This window comes from Hetaerina americana, unplaced genomic scaffold (assembly GCF_022747635.1).
Source record: "Hetaerina americana unplaced genomic scaffold, ioHetAmer1.1.p SCAF_60, whole genome shotgun sequence".
Taxonomy (NCBI): domain Eukaryota; kingdom Metazoa; phylum Arthropoda; class Insecta; order Odonata; family Calopterygidae; genus Hetaerina; species Hetaerina americana.
In genome coordinates this window covers 1-20,144 of record NW_027287206.1, presented here as the reverse complement: position 1 = coordinate 20,144, position 20,144 = coordinate 1, and the positions used below count along the sequence as shown (strand labels likewise).

Genomic DNA, 20,144 nt, shown 5'->3' with positions numbered 1-20,144 from the left:
CCATATAACAGATCTCAGTAGGACCAGCGCGGGATGGCGATGGTGCCGGAAAGGGAAGAAAAGTGAAAAAATGCTCTAAGCTGAGGACATCTTTCCTGGACCGACCCTGGCAATTTACCATGTTGGGACCCCTCCGATGCAGGAAATTCCCAAATGCTACTGAAATGTAGGCAACCCGCGCATACACACTTAAATTGCGGGTTGCATAACAACCTAGACGTAAATAACCTATACTTAAACGGTCATTGAGTTCTGGGGTTAATTCTTTTCGAGGGCAATCCCTCCCCGCTACTTTCCACTCCGCGTTGGATCCATTTCCGCCAAAATCTCGGTTATTTCATGCGCGCTGGTCGTCGAGTGATTTCAACTCACAATAATCCCGTGAATGAGCGCCGCTCGTGGAGTGATTAAGGAAAACTCAGGTTCCCGCGAAAACTTTGGCGTGGAGAGAAAATATTTTATTTTCCAATAGATTGGCAAATTAAATTGGCGAAGTTGAAATGGTGAACTAAGTGATTCTGAGAATATGGTTGGTAGGTTGGAAGGAGATGTGCTGCACCGATTTCTTCCGAGTCTAGGACTCCAACCCTTTGATCATGCATACTTTCGCGGTGGTGATGGAAAATATCTGCATCCAGCGTGGGAAATGTACTTTCTCAGCAAAAAATTAGAACTAATATCCGTTGTACGTGTGTGTGAGTATGATACGCACTTTTGTAGGATGAATATCCTCCGCAAGAATATTTTCACAGACGAGGAGGATCAAGCCACACGCAAAATGAGGATTGGTTTTATTGTGTAACCTAATTACGCTGTTTTGCTAAGGCAAGAATCATTGCATGTAGCTATTCTTATTCTAATATTCAGAGTATGCGTTATCACATGCTATTTCTTATATCTACGAAAAATATATACCATGACTTTTAATCATAGGTTATAATGTTTAATAATACCTTTTCATGTTAATAAGAAGTGTGCTTACGTATTCCGGAGCCAGCAAATGAAAATGCTAGTAAAAAAACACATACGTTTAACGTGTCCCTTTTTTGAATTCCTTCATTAATGGATGGAAAAATAAGATTTAGTGAATTAGAGATCCAAACAATGATCCAATGTATTGTCATCTCAGTCGTTGAGGAGAAAACATTTTAAATGTATTTTTACATAAGGGTAGTTATTTTCTTCAATGTAAATACACTCTGAAATTATAGATGGTAAGTTTTGGGAGTACCAAATGGCTAGTATATAGATTGATCGGCCGCTATGAGACCTTATGGGAACCGTAATCGTCTGCAATTATTTAAACTTCGTCTAAATACCTTTCAAATAACAATCATTTACTTTGGATGAATCGACCATTACGCATTCCTCTATCTCTACTGTGCATTGCCCAAGGTATTTGACGCAAAATCTCACCTATGTAGACGGTTTAGCTACTCATACAGCGATATTTAATTTGTCATGCCTAACAAAGTGGGTTTAGGCTTAAAAAAAAGAGGCAACTTAATCCCTAGATTGATGGTACCCAAAAGTGGCTTCCGCGACCCATATATATGTATATATTCATGGATATATTCATGTGGGTCGCGGTAGTCCAGTGGGTAGAGCGTTGGACTGCTGGCCGGAGGGTCCCGGGTTCGATTCCCGGGCAAGGCATTCTGGGCACCTGCAGGTGCACCCAAGCTAAAGTGATTTTTCGGGTACCAGGTCTTCCTGGGAAACCATAACCGGCACAGGGAAAGGATCTGCCCCCCCTACCCTGATGTGTGAATCTCACACGCCGTATAGGGCTTAGTACTGGGTGAACTCTACCATCACCTACTAAACCGACCTTCGGGTTGATTACTGTGTTTATGGTTTATATATATATACACACACACACACATTAAAACATGAAATCACGCCATATAGTGAATAAATATTCATTCACATGGAAATAGACATGAGGAAAAGGGATAGGAACACATAAATCGCTCGTATATTATATATGTATATTTATATATATATTTTTATATTTATATAAAGGGAAGGAAGGAACTCTCCTCTTCTTTGAGAAAGTTCCTTCCTTCTCATCCTTGGGAAAGGTGGCTTGACCCCTGAAAATTCTAAAACGAGTTTTCCTTTTCATGTATTTCTGTGTTTATGTTCGCTAGTGCTAACTTGATATACATAATAATGTGTGTGTTTGCTTTAGTGGATGCAGGGTATATTAAAAATCTCAAAGCCAACCTTTTGGTTCATTGCCCCTGATGGTTAGGAAATAAGTTTTACTTAAAACTACATCTATTTTCCATCTTCAACAAAATTATTCAAGGCAAGTGGACACATTTTAATCTTAAATAACCTGCAGTTTTGGATAGCTAAAGTTTGGTACCGATGACTCATGGGAACCGGATGGGGCTTGTGAAAAGGGGAACAAAAAATAATTGAAAAAAAACGTCAACTCTCTGGTATAGGATTTTAGGTCTGATGGAATTGGTATTTCTTTTCTCTCTCTTATCCATGTTTGAAGATGGGTGAAAATCATCACTTTGGATTCCTCTAAACTACTATCCCAAAAAAATTGCATTGACGTGCAATTCGGCCCACGTTAAAGAAAGGGGGAATTATCATGAAACCGGCAGCTTATTCTTAAGTCACAAAATTCAAGGACTTTTGCTCCAGAAAGAATTGTTTTGTACAAACATGTACTTATTAATAAAATATTTTTGATAAATCCTTCAGCAAGGTTATAAGCGCAACAAACAAACCTCGAAGCTTTTCGAAAAGTTTCCACTAAACGAAACAGCAATATGCGGCCATTCAAAATTTTTATTTTAACGGATTCATCATGGAAAAAAGTCAGGGTTTTATATATTTCGTCATTTACTATGTAGACAACTGAAGAATTGTTGAAAGAAAATCTAAAGTTTATGACTCAATATGAAATAATTGATTACAAGATACTCGTAATCTAAAAATCTAATTCATGTTTCTCTTTTCGTACACAGTCTTATTAATTGTAGACACGATCCCAATTATCACGTATAATTTAATGAACATAAAAAATTATTAACAACGTAACTTAAATGTCTGTTTTTTACCAATTTGCGTTTGGTAACGTCATATTTTTCAATCTTTTCTGCTCGAAAATTTTGATTACCGTACCGGAAAAGGTGAGCCAACACATACCTTATAGTTGGAATATTTCAAAAAGGTCATCTCAGCATCATTTACTAATATCAAATTAGAGTAAGAAAGTTCCTTACCAAATGCAAAACTCTCTCCCCTGATATTTTAATTTCTCAATCATACGCGGTAAATATTTCATTATGAATGGTCTCATAATTTATCCCTGTAAACGAAGTTGGCTCTACTTTTCCATATCCACTACGACTGCCATTATAAATATTAAAATCAAGTTTTTATAAGTTAAAATAAATAAACTATTAGTTCAATGAGAAAATCAGTTTATTTATTTAAGTTGAATAATACATTACATAAACAATATACCAAATTAAAAATCGGAATTTAGAGAAACGCGCTACGTGAAACATTGAGTTACACTTAAACGGATGTACTTATATAAAAATACTATTAAAAAAAGATAAAAGATAAGAAACTTCAGCTCCATAGAATGTTATGTTAATTTCTTGATTGTCTTGTTAAAGTTTATAAAACAATGATCAATAAACGATAACAATTGCCAATACTACTGAAAAACCGAATTAAAGTAAACGATATGAACAACGGTATGACACGCGTTCAATATACTTATGCATTAAACATGTATCATCATTAGAACATAATCGTAAAAAATTCAATTATACCATGTCACTATTACCCTTTAAATTTGAATATTTATTCCGCAGTATACCTACCTCAACAACCTAAAAAATATCTATCTATCTGACTTGAATGCTATAATCAACCATGTTACCAATGATATAAATGAGTGTAACTCAATCTTTGACAGCGATGTTTGTATCAAGTGTTGGTTGATTTCTCTTATTATTTCTTATATAATTAATAAACATATCACATTTTCTTTTTAAACTTCAAAATACGATAAATTCTCCAATGATCTAGTTTTCCTCGCGCAAGAATCAGATCATCATATGGTAGAATGCGGATTCTTTATAGATCCGTGGTTCGAGTACTGGCCAAAGAAATATTTTTGCATTTAGGATCTGCTCGACCCACCTTCCTCGACCAGGCTTCCACCTTTCCCACTTTTCTTGCATTTTATCACTGAATTACAAGGGAGTTGCCCCAAGTGCCCCGTTTTTCCGGCCAATCAAGAAATACCTCGCTTACTGTTCGGTCCCCTACCAGAGAAATGGTCGCACGCACAGAAGAGGGAAGGATAATATGGGAGCAGTCACAGATTTTCGTCAAAAGTAGTTAGTGTTTTTTAGTCGTTTGCATGAATACCCGAGGATTTCAGGGGCAAATACGTTTCCTTGACAACCTAATTGGTAGGAATATCGACCAAGTCGAATGTTTGTGATTGAAGTCTTTGTCAAGGAAACAATGTGTGGCCAAAAAAAGACCGAACTGATTTTATTCTGCGCAAACCGTTAAACAGATCGAAACGAGACACAGTGCGCCATCTAGCGACACATCTGACGACTAATACGAGAGGTGTTGCGTTTGTTGGCGTCGAGTCGTTACGCAGCAGCGGCACGTGACTTAACCTGTTCGTCGCCGCGTTCAATGGCAGAAATGAAGGAGCTTGAGGAACAGCGTGTGTGCGTGAGATTTTGTTTCAAACTTCTCAAAAGTGCTACGGAGACATATAGAATGATTCAGAAAGCCTTTATTAATAAAGCTTTGAATCGAAGTCATTGTTTTGAGTGGTACAGTCGTTTTAAAACGGGTAGAACCTCGACAAATGAAGATTCGCGAACGGGCAGCCTTGAACTTCGACAGATCCCAACAATGTCAAATTGTTGAACAATTTGGTGCAGGAAAATCGCCGTTTAACTGTTGGGGAGATAGCTGAGGACGTGAGCATTAGTTAGGATCCTGTCAGACAATTTTGACAGACATAATTGGCATGACGCGCGTTGCATCAAAATTCGTCCCGCGAATGCTGACTGATGAACAGAGACAAAAACGTGTGGACATTTGTCAGGAACTCCTGAATCGAGCCAATGCCGACTCAGAGTTTCTTAAAACCATCGTAACCGGTGACGAAACCTGGGTTTATGGTTATGATATTGAGACAAAGGCTCAGTCTTCTCAGTGGAAAGGTCCTCATTCTCCGCGACCAAAGAAAGGTCGCATGCCCCGGTCCAAAGTGAAGGTCATACGGGTGTGTTTCTTCGATTGGCAAGGGCTGATTCATTACGAATACGTCCCTCAAGGTCAAACCGCCAAAAAAAATTCTACCTATAGGTTATGAAGAGGCTGAGGGTTGCAGTGAGCCGAAAGAGGCCGGACGTGTAGAGAAACAATGCATGGCGTTTCCACCACGATAACGCACCGGCTCACATGGCGCTGATCGTGACAGAGTTTTTCGCCAGAACCGGAACTTCCGTGATCCCGCAGCCACCCTACTCTCCAGACGTGGCTTCACCAGCCTTTTTTTTGTTTTCAAAGTTAAAATTAACCTTGAAAGGGCGCCGAATCGACTCTATTGCGGACATAAAAACTAATTGTACGGCGGACCTGAAGAGGATTCCAAAGGCGGCTTACCAGGCAGGGTTAGAGAGCTGGAAGAAACGTTGGCAAAGGTGCGTTGTCAGCCAAGGCATATACTTTGAGGGCGAAAAGTTCGATCAAGGTGTATCCGTCGAAATAAGTTAAATGTAATGTAATAGTAATAATAGAAGAAATGTAAAACGGTTTGATATTTGAACAATATGACGTGGAGCTCATTCAAAAGCTAAGGGGAAGAGCTCTTGGCCAATGGCGGTGGATGTCCTTTCATCACCCAAATTCGAGCAAATGCAATTCATGACAAGTTAAGTATGGAAATAAATATAATTTAAAAAATCGATAGAAAAATTAGCCATAGAATAGGCTCAGTGTACTCATGTACTCAAGTACTCATGCAAAACTCACATAGGAGAAATTAGAAGCATTTTTTATTAAAGCAAGGAAAAAATTATAGATATCTACAGCTTGGTAAACATTTGGATAAATGATAATATCATCATTGAAACAGCTCTTTCTCACAGAAATACTCAAAGGTGGATATAATGTATGCTTTGCACAAGGGAGAACAATACTCGCTTTCATTGATGCCATGACAAAATGAATCACCTCGGCAAAGTCCCATCAGGCCGTCCAGACCGTCAATTAAGCCGGCTACCAGAAGGGTCAGGGATGAGGGAGGGGCCGAGCGCGTGACGTGCAGGCTGATATTTCAAACCAGGCTTCTACTTCGCCCTATACAGCGATGTTTCTGGTCTGTACGCTCTTCTCCTCAAGCTGTCGGGTTTATAGATTGCTGCCCTCGACCACGCAATGCACCGAAGGAATTATCCGGCGAGGAAACAGTGCGGGGGTGCAGAGCATAGTGGAGTGATTCGGAAGTCGCTCTGAGTTGGATGTTTAAAGGGCGCATTGGGGTGCGATGGAGGCGAAACGCAGCACCGGATCATGAAAGTGAGACGGCATTGTTGGCATGCCTTCGTGAACTCACTCCCGCCTAAGTGCATGCCATTGTACGTCGCAACCGACGCCCGTCCATGTGGGAGAGCTCGCTTGCCGTAGGCGGCGGAAGGTCGTGGAATACCAAATTAGAATCACTGGACCACACCGACGCAAATCCCAAAGAATTACCCGAGGACTCAAGTTTCAATACTAATCATTCTTTTGGCTTCCAACTGGGAAGTATTTGACCATTGGTTTTAAAACTCGTCTTTTAAATTCGTACCTTCGGTTTTGCTCCCAACTTTATGTATATGGAAAGAGTACCTTGAAATATCAATATTTAAATTGAATACAACTTAATACCATTATTTTATATTCATTATCTCCTTCAAATGTGTCAAAAGAATGATATTTACTCGTATTTTTCATTTAATGGCCTTAAACTCATTAGACATTATTCTAGCTACTCAACATAACAGAAAGAATTACACATTGCTATTCTTGTGCATCGCAGTATGCCGTTACAAAAAAACAAGAAACAAAAATATTCTGCTAAACCGAGCTTCACGCTAAAAGATGGATTAATTTTTCGATAACAGGGGTTCGCATTTTCTTAAGGTATCTTCCAAGGTACCATCTGCGCAAGAAGAAACGTCATAAGTAACTTAACTTGCAGTTAGTAGTCTTACAATGAAAGGTAGCCACCTTTCCTACACGGATGCTACACATTTAAAATAGTTACACGCTTAGAAAGTAAACACAAGCATTTAGAACTCACGCGCACATGAACCTTCTGAAGAGTCAGTTGAGTAAAATATGAATTAATTTCGCAACTCCATGCGGCATCATTTAGCATATACATTTATAAACAAATAGCTCTCATGGTAAATAATTAAGAGATATTATTCCATCCAAAAGAAAATTTAGTTGCAAAATCAAGTGATCAATAATGATTAGCTGCATACTTGTAAGCTGCGGTTTTAGGGTGAAGAGATGAACGCCTGAGATCATCAGTCATCTAGGGTTAGTTTCGAAACTTTGTCAAAGTTGGGATCGAAGTTACAATTGAAGGTCAAAGAGAAGCGCGGAGCAGGAGCTGCCTTCTAAATGAAATGCTTAAATTTCATCAGCAAGGATATTTTCCAGGTTTAAATGTTAAAATGAATGCGCTTAGTTAACTGACTGTAGTCAAAAGATTTCTTCATTATATTATTTATTATTTTACACGGTAAATTTTGCATATATGTATGTATGTATATATATACATATACATAAATAAATATATGTATACATATATATATATGTATATATATATAAATGTATATATATGTATATATATGTGTGTATATATTTATATATATATATATATATATATATATATATATATATATATATATATATATATATATGTCGTCGTCAACTCACGAAACTCTTGCAAGGGAAAACCGACATCAGCAGGAAGAGGGACCTGATATGGAGTAGGTTGCTGGATTTACTCTTTTGTTAGGAGTCACGATATATTTTTTGATTATTGTGTCCATCTAAAAATCTACCTTAACCGGTAGATTACCTAATAATAATATAAATATAGATAAAAAAACCATAAACACAGTAATTAACCCGAAGGTCGGTTTGGTAGGTGATGGTAGAGTTCACCCAGTACTAACCCCTACGGCGTGTGAAATTCACACATCAGGGTAGAGGGGCCAGTTCCTTTCCCTGTGCCGGTTATGGTTTCCCAGGATGACCTGGTACCCGAAAAATCTCAATGCTTGGTTGGAGCTGCAGGTGCCCAGAGTGCCTTGCCCGGGAATCGAACCCGGGATCCTCCTGTCAGTAGTCCAACGCTCAACTCCTCTGACCCACATAAATATATATGTATATGTATATATTTATAAATAAATATATATATATATATTTATATGTATATATATATATATATATATATATATATATATATATATATATATATATATACATATACATATATATATATATATATGTATATATATATATATATATATATGTATATATATATTCACACATTTATCAAAGAAAAGTAATTATCACTGAATTATGGGGGGTTAATGCAACAAAGTGCGCCGATTCTATGGCCAAAACATTCCTCGTAAGCTGTACAGCCCACTGCCAGAGAAATGGTCGAACCCACAGAAGAGGGTATGATAACATGAAGAGTGTTCATCGATTTTCATTAAAAGTAGTTAGAAAGGAAAGAATGTTTTTCGGTTGTTTGCATGAATGCCCAAGGATTTCAGTGGCAAAATACGTTTCCTCGGCAACCTAATTGGTAGGAATATCGGCCGTAGTCGAAAGTTCGTGATTTAAGCATTTGGTAATGATACTTCTTTGTGTTAGGAATCCGCATAATCTGGCCTCTCCCGCTAACCTAATCCTCCTTACACGTGTTTCTATCTCTTTTTCCTATGTCTATGCATATCTATGTGAATATTTAATACGGCTTTGTGGGTTTTCGTAGATGAATGCGAGTTTGGCCAATACGAATCATTTCCATCCTATGGCCATGCGTGCCTTTAAAGGAACTGTGTCGAATCTTTGGGACAAAGGATTACTTGCTCTTTCTTGTCTCGCTTGTCTAGTATTATCCCCTTTGTCACAGTCCTCAACATCGCATTACCAATCAAAGCACTCTACACTCATCTTTCCTGCCTCCTTTGGATTATCCCCGAAAAACTCCTCTCTTCCCGATCCTGCATATGACTTTCTCGGTTTTTAATTTCCGTCCAAGGCATCTTTTGCATAGTTCTTCACAAAAACCGCCAATTTACGCCTATCATCCTGCTTCAATAATCATGTATACGCGCTGTTCATAATGTCGCTTTATATGAAACTTTGAACCAGCGTTTGCTTTACATCCTCAGCCAGTGTCGTTATTATTAATTCCCTCCGCCTTCTGTGATTCGTTGCCCCACCCAATTTTTCTTCCCATGTCCCCACCACATTATATTCGGGAAATTGAGAAGGTTCAACGCCAGGCACCCCGTTTTGTTAAGAACTCTTACGATAAAACGAAAAGCGTCAACGAAATGCTTATGGAGTTGGGTTGGGAATCAATACAATAGAGACGATCAATGCAAGGTTGAAATTACTAAATAAATTCAGATCGGCATATTTCAGCAACGAGGTCTCGCAAAATATTCGCACTCCAACATAAATTGGTAGCTTGGATCATGTTTACAGAATCCGGGAAATAGATGCCAAAACTAGCAGACTCAAGGGCTCCTTCCCACGGACAATACGGAAGAGCAACTGCAGGGTTATGGATGGCAAAAATTCCACTTGCCACCCTCAGCCTCTAGGGAATAATTAGTTGTACTTAATTGCATGCTCTTTCACGAACCTCGTGTGTGTTGTTGTGCAAACCCTTCCCGCATGACCGCATTAGAATGCCATTAAATACAGGGTTGCACCCAAAAGTGGTAGGACTGATATTCTCTGGCGCGAACGGAGCGGTGGAGGGGGGTCTGCCTGGCAGGGTAAGGTGGAGGGGGCTCTTAGCAACAGACCAACAACAACCTCAGTCGCCTGCGGGCTGTCGTTGAGTGAGGACACCGTTTTTAGTGAAGCAAGTTTTTTGTCCGCGTCGAAAAACAAAATGAATCTGAATTTAGAGCAACGTTATTCCGTGAAGTTTTGTGCGAAAATCGGGAAGACGGCAACTGAGACCCTCGATATGATCAAGCAGGCTTATGGGGACACTGCCTTAAGCCGGTCCACAGTATTTGAGTGGCACAAGTTGTTTAAAGAGGGTAGGGAGCTCGTTGAAGACGACCATCGCTCCGGACGGCCGTCGACGGCAAGAACCGACACGAATGTGGACAGAGTGAGGACACTGCTGAACACAGACCGACGCTTAACCAGTGAAGAAATTGCAGACCAGTTGGGTCTGTCTGCATCCAACGTCCAAGGCATTATTTCACAGGATTTGGCCATGCCCAGGGTGTGCGCCAAGATGGTGCCGAAAATTCTGAGTGTCGCGCTCAGAATGGCGCGCTCGTCGTCAGACAGCTCCTGGCCAAATACGGTGTTGCCACGTTGCCGAACCCACCCTATTCTCCCGATCTGGCACCACCGGACTTCTTCTTCTTCCCCCTGATGAAAAGACAGCTCAAGGGACGACGTTTTGACTCGATAAAGGCCGTTCAAGAGGCTTCGACGAGGGTCATCAACGGCATCCCCAAAGAAAATTTCCAGCGGGCGTACGGGGAAAGGGAGCAACGTTATATTAAGTGTGTAGCAGCTCAAGGAGCATACTTTGAAGATTATTAAGTCGATGTAAGTATATCGTCAATAAAATTCTTGTAAAAAAAACAGTCCCACCACTTTTGGGTGTGACCCTGTAGTATAGTAATGTAAACAGTATTGCCTGATCTGCTCTGTCCGTATTTAAGTTTTCTTCCAACCCTCGTCCCTCTCAGCTGGGGGACCCTCCCGCTACCTGCAGCGTTTCGGTCACCTTCCGTGCCCCTATCATTGGGGAGGAGAGCGTTTTATGTTGCATGCTCATGTGGTAGTGGAATTTCGTCTTCTTGCTTTTCATATTCTGGCTTGCGCGTTGTTGGATGGATTTCATGCTGCATCCTGGGGAGCAATGGTTTGTTGGTTTATGGTGTATGTGTCTGTATGAGTGTTGGATGCAGGGATTTTTGCATGAATGTGTTGATTTTGCATGCAGTATTTTTCCTTTTTACGGGTGGTGACCTAATACCCCCGCCACAGGCACTTACGGTGGCCTGCAGGGTATTATATAGATGTCAACGTGGATGTAGATCCCATACCTTAAGGGGTTAGTGGGAAGAAGGGGCCAGTATCGCCCCAAATAAGACGTTTTATTGTTACTTTTGTTATTTCCTCTCGAGGGTATTTTCTCGGTGAAATAAGTTGACATTGCGGGGCATTACTCCAGCAATTCTACTTCTCTCTACAATTCCCATGTGTGGTAGGTTACAGGGGGTCGTTTAGGAAATATTGTACCATAATTCTTGTATTTATTGCTGATTCTTCTGCATGGCTATATAAAAGTTATCATTAAGTCGTTATTTATTTTTACTGTCCTTAAGATTTTTTGGGAAAACACCAGTTACTAATATCACTGTTGGTAAAATTTCAGCATTATTTTGTAGGTGTAGATATTTCAGACATCCTGTATAACTGCCGCTTCAGTAATTCACGCTATCCCCTCTTTTTACCCCGCACAGACCGAAAGTATTCATAATTCAGCTCTTCATCTCTCGCTTCCTGTTATCTAAATTTCCTGCACTGGGCATTATCTTAAAATTCCTAGTCCCTGTTCTAAATGGTTCTATTGGTATAATACAACGCTCTTCTGTTTTTTTCTGTGCTGCCTGTTCCCCATTTCACTTTGCTAGGGTATATTGTGCTGACGACAGCAGAAATATTGCTTTTCCTACTACTGGGCAGGCACAAAGCCCAGTTAGCTGTATCCCGTATCTATGCCTCTGCCACCTTTCGACCCTCCACTCAAACTCAAATCAATAGAACAGGCGTTTATTTGGCTCCTCGATTCCTGAAATGAGCCAGGGTTTATGTCAGACACTGATTACCTCAATATCAAAGTATTTTCATTCCCCCTCCGCTCCTAAAACCTTTCAAATAAATCGCACTCTTCCAAACCTTCCTATTCACAATCTTTTCCCGCCTTCCCTTTCCATTCACCCTCCCTTTTCTCTCCTATAGAAACATTCTCCTTAGGTCTTCTTTTTCTAGGGGAGGGTGGTTTGGCCACCGAAAATTTGGAATACGTGTGAGTTTAATTTGTATGTGTTTCTCTGTGTGTGTGTGTGTGTGTATATATATATATATATATATATATATACACATATACATATATATATACATATATATATACATATACATATATATATATATACATATATATATATAAATCCATATAACAAACACCTCATCAGGACATGTATGTGGACTTGCCTGCTAATTACATACGCAGTCATTGTCATCGGAGAAAAGAAGACTGGAAGCAATGGGAATATGGCGCAGAAGAGGTATGGTATAGGCTCAATATAAACCCACAAAATACTTTGTCAGCAGTCGCTAGGGCGTGTGGTAGAGGGACTTTGAGCAACAGGTATGATAGCGGTATAGCGGTAGATACCCATTTGTATTTTGTGCTTTAATACCTGTATTAACTAATTATTGCTAGCATATCTCTTTGTAAAATGGCTTTGAATTGCACGATAACGTAAAAAATCTATGACTTCGTCTATTTGACGGCGTATTTTTCTAATTTGGTAAAAAATTATTTCATCGAGCAGCAAGCACTTTTGCATGGATTCCAGGTGACATCTTGAGGTGAAACTGTAAAATGGAGGGCACTATTAGTTTATAGTACCCTCCATGACACAGTTTTACCTATATTTCATACAATTAGAACGGTGTAATCTAGGGTGGAATGAATCTACGCCGCGGAAACCTCCAAACGAACTGTTTAATGAGCAACTTCACGCAATCTCATCATTTTTCACGCAGAAATTTTGCGACGTTGTCTTCCCTCATGACTCTTTTTCACGATCTGTGAAGCTTTTATCTGTATTTAGTTCGAATCTTAAATGAATGCATTCTTGGCATGGATATATTTGAATACGCACATCGCATTTTGATAAGTTGTCTGACAAATTTAATAACGCGGCTTCCTTCAATTTTTAATCGCCGATTTATTTATAGTTTATATACGTGTCCCTAACGACGACTGCTTTCAAACCTTTGTACGCAACATGTATTCCTAAAGTGAGGTTCAATGGGATTGTTATTGGATAAAAAGTTGTCACCCCATCAAAGAATACCATCGTGTCACCCACAATGCTATGTGCTTCTATTGTACAGGACGGAGGGTTTTGTGAGGCTAGAAATTTAGGGAGAAAGACAGTTAACTACATTCCATTCTTGAAGCACTACTATTCGGTTACAAACTTGCTCAATATGTTTGAGAGGAGGACTGCAACGTTTAAAATGGAGGATGGAATATCTAACGACGAAATTCTAAGAAGCCATTAACAAAAAAGGAAAATAGAAGTGGATACACGAATTAGACATATTGGGATACAATTTCTTCCTAGGGATAGCTTATAACTGTAGAGTTAATCTGAATGATATTTACAAAAAAATACTTTGGCAGGGATGAATGTCTATAAACTTGAAGAGGCTAATTGATATCCAAGTCAAATGCTGTGCGAAATACTTGAAAATGAGGAATTAAATTAAATACTTTAAATTAGTTACTGGTGATTGGTGTAATTTCCTATTAATAAGAGGAAATAGGAAATGCAATAATTGAAGTGTAGCTTCGCTCTTAAATTTATTTTTCCATCACCTGATGGACTATACTGAAGAAAACATCTAATGAGGCTACACTTGAGTCTCTAAAATATAAACATTTAGCAAAGTAATTTAAAGAAATAAATTCGATGCTTATTTATTTATAATAAAAATCACCAATTGCTTGTTAGTGATTGCTGAGTTTTTCTGGGCGTGTTGAAAGGAAAGAAGGGAGTAATCAAGTCATTGGAGAAAAGTGGAGTCAGAGTACATGGAATTCGAGCAGGAGTAGGTGAGTTGCTTGGGGAGCGGGAGCGATGGGGCTCACAACTAATTACCAAAGCAGGAAAAGTCACTCCTCGAAGGTGGAAAAATTAAGCACACGCAGGATTTTAGCCGTTTCCTTTTCATTTCATAATCCGATTACATAAAAGTACCTCCTCTGCCGGGAAAATGTTCACAATTTCTCCGAGCCAATATTTTTATTTATAAAATTCATTCAAGCTGTCCGTAGACGGTAGGTAATTTACTTCAATTGAGCATTCAACAGTCATTTGAAAGATCAACTCCTACAAGAAAAGAATGCGTGACAAAAGAAAAAATTACTGCTGGTGTTAATTATTGGTAGAGTAATTACAGATTGACCTTCCTCTTAATCATCAGCAATGAATTTGATTTTTCGCAATTGGTTAATTGCAATTGGTTAATACTTAGTCGGTTGGACTATTTATATTCTCCAAATAAATACTTTGGCAGACTACATGAAGTTCGTTGGTCACATTTAGGCAGAATTATTGTGAAATTCAGGCCGTTCCAAAGCCTTAGAATCTTTATCGCCGTAATTAATCCACTGCTATAATACGTGACTTCATTGTTCTATGATTAAAGATAATATACCGAATAAGGTATATGGACACCACTACTAAATAGATACATATATATATATATATATATATATTTGTATATTCCAAACACGAAATCTCCTATCCCTTTTCCTCATATCTATTTCCATGTGAATGAATATATATATATATATATATATATATATATATATATATATATATATATATATTATATATATATATATATATATATATATTCATTCACCCTACGAACAGCTGTTTTATATGAGCGAATGAACCATCGTAAACGTCTTTTTTACCACACCAACTCCAAAATTTACCCGACAGGCGTCCAATGCCATGGAAATACGTGGGTCGTTTAATAACACCCTTGGAAATAAAAAAGAGTTATCTTGGATAGATTTTTTTTGTTTTTCAACATGATCTCCTTTTAACTCGAAACCATTTTACCAGCGTTTTTCAGCCATCCAAAAAGTAGGAAAGCGGTAGGTCCTTGAAATAGGTAACTGTTTAGGCAATTGCTTCCTCGTTCGATGTAAATCGTTTTCTGCAGTGTCATTTTTTCAAGATATGAAAAAAAATGTCTCTGGGGACCAAAAAAAGTGAATGCGGTGTATATTTTAGTGATTGTACTATGCATAATTTTCGCCATTGAAACAGTAAAGGTGTGCACCAGTTCATTGCCTTGATGGAAGAGAATTATTTCTTTGCCAAATGAGGGAATTTTTTCTTGATTTCTTCGCTCAGCTGGTGCCAGAACGGCTCATAATACTCTTCGTTTATCGTTTGTTCATTTTGGAAATAATCAATGCAGATGATTCCGCGTGTATTCCAAAAAAAATCTTGGCCATCATCTTGTCGGCCGATTTCGCTATCATCACCTTCTTCGGAGCTGAATTGCCCTTTGAAACCCTCTCTTTGGCCTGTTTCTTTGTTTAATTAAAAATTTGCAATTTTTCACAAAATAAATTTTAATGCGACTGGTTTCAATGCAACTGCAAAATCGTCAGGTGACTACATCATCGTCATCATCTCCTGCGATGATGATGTTTCAGGTGTGATATTCCACCATATTACGCCTGAAACGTCTCCTTTTAATTCGTATTATTTGTCTCTGAATGGTAGCAGTATTTCTATGTTTTATCCTCTGGAAAAGAAAAAACAGGAAAATGGAAAAAAAAGGAATGAAAAAGCAGCATATCAACCACTAAATTGACCACGTGATTGAATTTATTCTCCACTGAAAGAAAATGCGGCACCCATCCAGCCAAGATATATATCACATCCAATTTTCCATGAAAAATTAAGAACACTGTACCTAGTGATTAATTAGCCAAGGCCTGTTGCCTCAACTCTTTCGCAAAGTTTGATTCGTCGATCGCTCAAAACCATATCGTGGGTGTTGTCAATAATTTGAAAGTCACTTCAACTGGACGACCCAAACGATGCCCATCATTTGTAAATGCACGGCAACGATTAATGCCATTAACCCAATTGTTAACAGTCACAAATACAGGAGTAGGTGTGCCATTCAACTTGGCTTTGATGTCCTTTGGTTTTAAGCCTTTTAAATGGAAGTGTTCAATCACCGCACGAAACTCATTTTTCTAAATAAACAGATGTTTTTTCCTTAAATTGATAAGGAAAATTAAACTCTGTAGCGGATATTGCTGACATATTAATTAGCAGTCTAGTGGAAGATGAGACTTTTTAAAAGCAAACTTTTTCCGCGTAAATTCCTCTCGGGTCCCTGAAGACGATGACCGAGTCGGAGATCGAAACGTCGGCCGATATGGACGATATAACCTGGTGGAGGACCCGAGAGGAATTTACGCAGCTGATACGCCGGGAAAACACCAAATCTTTTAAAACTTTTTCCGATTCAGCAAGCGCCATATCTTGGATTTTTTAAGTAATTATTGGTCGATCCACTTATAAGACATAACAGCAATTTTAACAAAGGCAAACAGAAATATCAAATATATTTCCCATGGGGCCGGTTCCTGAAACTACAAATAAGTTTACATGTCCTTTTAATTTGCAAGTGCGGAGTGTTATGGTATTTATCATTTCCATGGAACTGAAATTCTAGCCGACACACGCCAAGTATGAATTTGAACGTTTTATATTTTACAGGTATTTAAGACGGTTTCTCAAAAGGTCTTGTAAATCGAATTCACTTGTGAGTCATCGAAAGATATGAGAAACTTTGGGCCCCCTACTATAAAAGGATTTTTCTTGACCCGGAAAGTTATCTCGCTGCCGTTTGTAAACAAAGGGTGGAACGACGTTTTTTTTCGCAAACAGAAATAGTCGTCTGCTATCCATTATTAAAATAGAAAGAAAGACTCGTACTTTTCCACAGATTTTATTATCTTATAGTCTCTATATATATTTATTATCTCATTATAATAAAATCTGTGGAAAAGTACGAGTCTTTCTTTCTATTTTAATAATGGATATCAATTACTTCCACGAAGTGAAGCCTGAAACAATAGAATATATTCGGAAGAAATAGTCTGATTTTACTAAAATTCAGTTTATCCTTAACATGCAAATAAATCTAAACCTATGTTCAATTTAATTGCTACAAATTACCCATAACTCGCCATAAGAGTAATTTTTGATGAAACCTAATTGAAAAGCTGGTTAGGTGCATGCAGTGAGGAAGACATTCACCAAATATTTGCCAACTAACAGGAAGCCAACTTTTGACCTCACCCGTTACTTTCAAGTGGTGGAGGAGATTACTGACATGTTGAAAAAATTATAAATCGGTGGAGAAATTTTGAGAATTCTTTCATTTCAGAACAGGAAGTACATGGAGTGGGTGCATGCTGACTGAAAATATTAGTTTTTGGTGTACTCCAGGCGTCTCCCAGAGGGGACCATCCGAAGCCATAGCCACGGACTCACAAGTGGATCCACCTGATTCAGTCAGGAAATATTTCCCATTTCTCCTGTCATAAATATCACTGCCTGTTATCCATCTACGGCTGAAACCAAAGTTTGCATTTGCCCTGCAGTGAAAGGGACAAGTTATACACTTTAGTATAGTTACAATAGCACTCTTTTGAGACGTTGAGTAAACGAGTGGATGAGAACTCCACGCAGCCATCCTTTAATTATTCAAATGGGAAAAGTTTACTTATTTCCTGAAATTTCAGTCTAGGAAAATGATGGATAAAATTTACTTCACTCAGTTACATACGTTAGTATATTTATCCTTTGGATTGTCACAATCGCAAATCACTTAACAAGGAAAACGAGCGTTTAAAATTATAATTTTTTTAAATCCATTTTTCTTGTCTTTTCCGGAAGCCATAATCTCCTTATCTATGGCGCATATATGATTTTCATGGTGTCATATACTCCTAGGATCTTGTGATAATTTTCTTAGCGCCATCAAATATTTTATTCTCTTGATATTTAAAATTTTATGTATCGAAGTGGGAACGAGAGTGTTTGTGAATGTCAGTTCACTATCATTGGTAGGAAATATAGTTATTTTGACAATATCTCGTATTTGTGCCTATATCTCGATTTATTGCCTAACATTCAAATACCTAGCTGATCATATGGCAAGGCATGAGGGTGCGAACTTTTTTTCCAGTTTCCAATTTCCCGGTTTTACCCGCAGAAAAATTCCGTCTCTTTCTCGATTTTCCTCACGATATCCCAAAATCTGATTTTGTGTTTCCCATGAATCATTCCTAATCGTGCCGCTGGTATTACACACGCCCTTACTACAGTGTTTTGTTTACTAAAATGGCTCGAAAGCACGATTAGCCTATGATTAACACGGAATAGTATAATAGCTAAATGGAATATAGTTCCCCACAAGAATGGCCGAATTTAAAATAATATTTGCGGTTTCTATAAACATCGTCCCTATAATACGATCTTGTCCCGAATGCTTGCAAGACTGACAAAATAATTCCATACTTTGCCAAGTTTTCTCTCCCAATGTGTAGTCTTTACACTGGAATGGGTAAGACGACTCGCTTCGATTTGAAAGTAACTTCACTGTGGGTGAGTACATGGAGGTTATTCACGAGATTTCACTCCGTGGGGTAAAATTTAATCATCCTTAATAGACGGTTACTCTCAAACGCGTTTACGCTTCTACCATTAGAAAATAGCTAGCTGAGCCCATAATCACCAATTGTTGAAGCTGATCTCGGCTACACTTTGCACCCTGTGGACGTAATTGTCCATCACCAGAGCCCAATAATTTTCTGAAGGAGTGGATAGGCCGTAAAAATTAAACTGACTAAAGTTCACCCGAGTGAATGTTTTTAAAATTGAAGGAGTTTCAATCTACGACAAAAATATTTAAAAAATTTTTACAAAAAATATCACTTTCAACTTGGTGAGTGACATGATCTCCTTCCGACACTCTGCAGCAGTTTTGGTTCGAATTTTTCTCAGCTTCCTTAAACATTCTTATGCCTCCTTTCATTTTCGCCAAGTCACATACTTTTGTCCAGTATTTAACCGCGAGTCTGTGAGGAAATATTTTATGAGATTAATTTTGAGGTTTAAGTTTTTAATTTTTACTAAAGTGATTTTTATTTTATGTCTCGTAAGAAATCGTCAGATTTTTATAAAATATTTATATTTCAGCGTTTTTGAGAGAGTAAAAATTGTAGTTTTCGATTTTGCGAAAACTTAGGTAATTTTTGAGTCTACAGATTTCTAATTCTATGTGGCGATAGTGATTTACTTTTAAAACAAAGTATCGTAAACTCTTTTCTTTGACGTATTTTTTTGATGAACTGCGAACGAGCGCAGATAATGTGAACATCTCATATCGCGAGCGCCGAGGTAGCCCAATTATATGTGCTTCGAAGGCTCAGATGGTTCACCTAACAATGGAGTTGGAGAAGGATAAGGCCAATGCTTCTCCCATGGAGAAACTGGCTACGTCAAGGGAAAAACACTAAGTTGAAACGCGACGAATTGTTAATTAGTGGCAAGGACGCTCCATCGCCGGTATCGCCTACCCTCAAGCCCTAAGAGCACCTTAGGTGGGCGCGGAGGCACCTCTGCCCCGACCTCCTCCTTGGATCGCCCCGCCCGCTCGGAGGCGGTGGCCCCCGCGACCGGATGAGGATGCTCCACGGCCACTCTTGTTTCTCTCCTCATTTTGTCTCGGCGAAATCTCCCCCCAAGTATTTTTGCGTGGCTGGAACTGGAGGAATGCCTGGGTGAGGGGTGGGTATCATGGAGTGAGGAGTTTTCCGCGCCGGGGTTGCCCGAACCCTTCCTCTTCACCTTCTCCACCCTCACCTACTACCTCACCCTCATCCCACACGCGACAACCCACCACCTGCCCACCTATGATTCACCGGCGAGGCACGCTCC

General features: G+C 38.8%; 1 protein-coding gene across 1 annotated transcript in view; it reads right to left on the bottom strand.

Moving 5' to 3' along the window:
- LOC139695627 (transcription factor RFX4-like) overlaps positions 1–19,925 on the bottom strand; it is an 88,742-nt gene extending 68,817 nt beyond the window's left edge. The window contains exons 1-3 of the mRNA XM_071594434.1: positions 19,784–19,925; positions 18,940–19,015; positions 17,694–17,797 (exon numbers count right to left, since the gene is read on the bottom strand). Coding sequence (XP_071450535.1) covers positions 17,694–17,797; positions 18,940–19,015; positions 19,784–19,925 — 322 coding nt within the window. The remainder of the gene's footprint in view (positions 1–17,693; positions 17,798–18,939; positions 19,016–19,783) is intronic.
- Between the last annotated feature and the right edge of the window lie 219 nt (positions 19,926–20,144).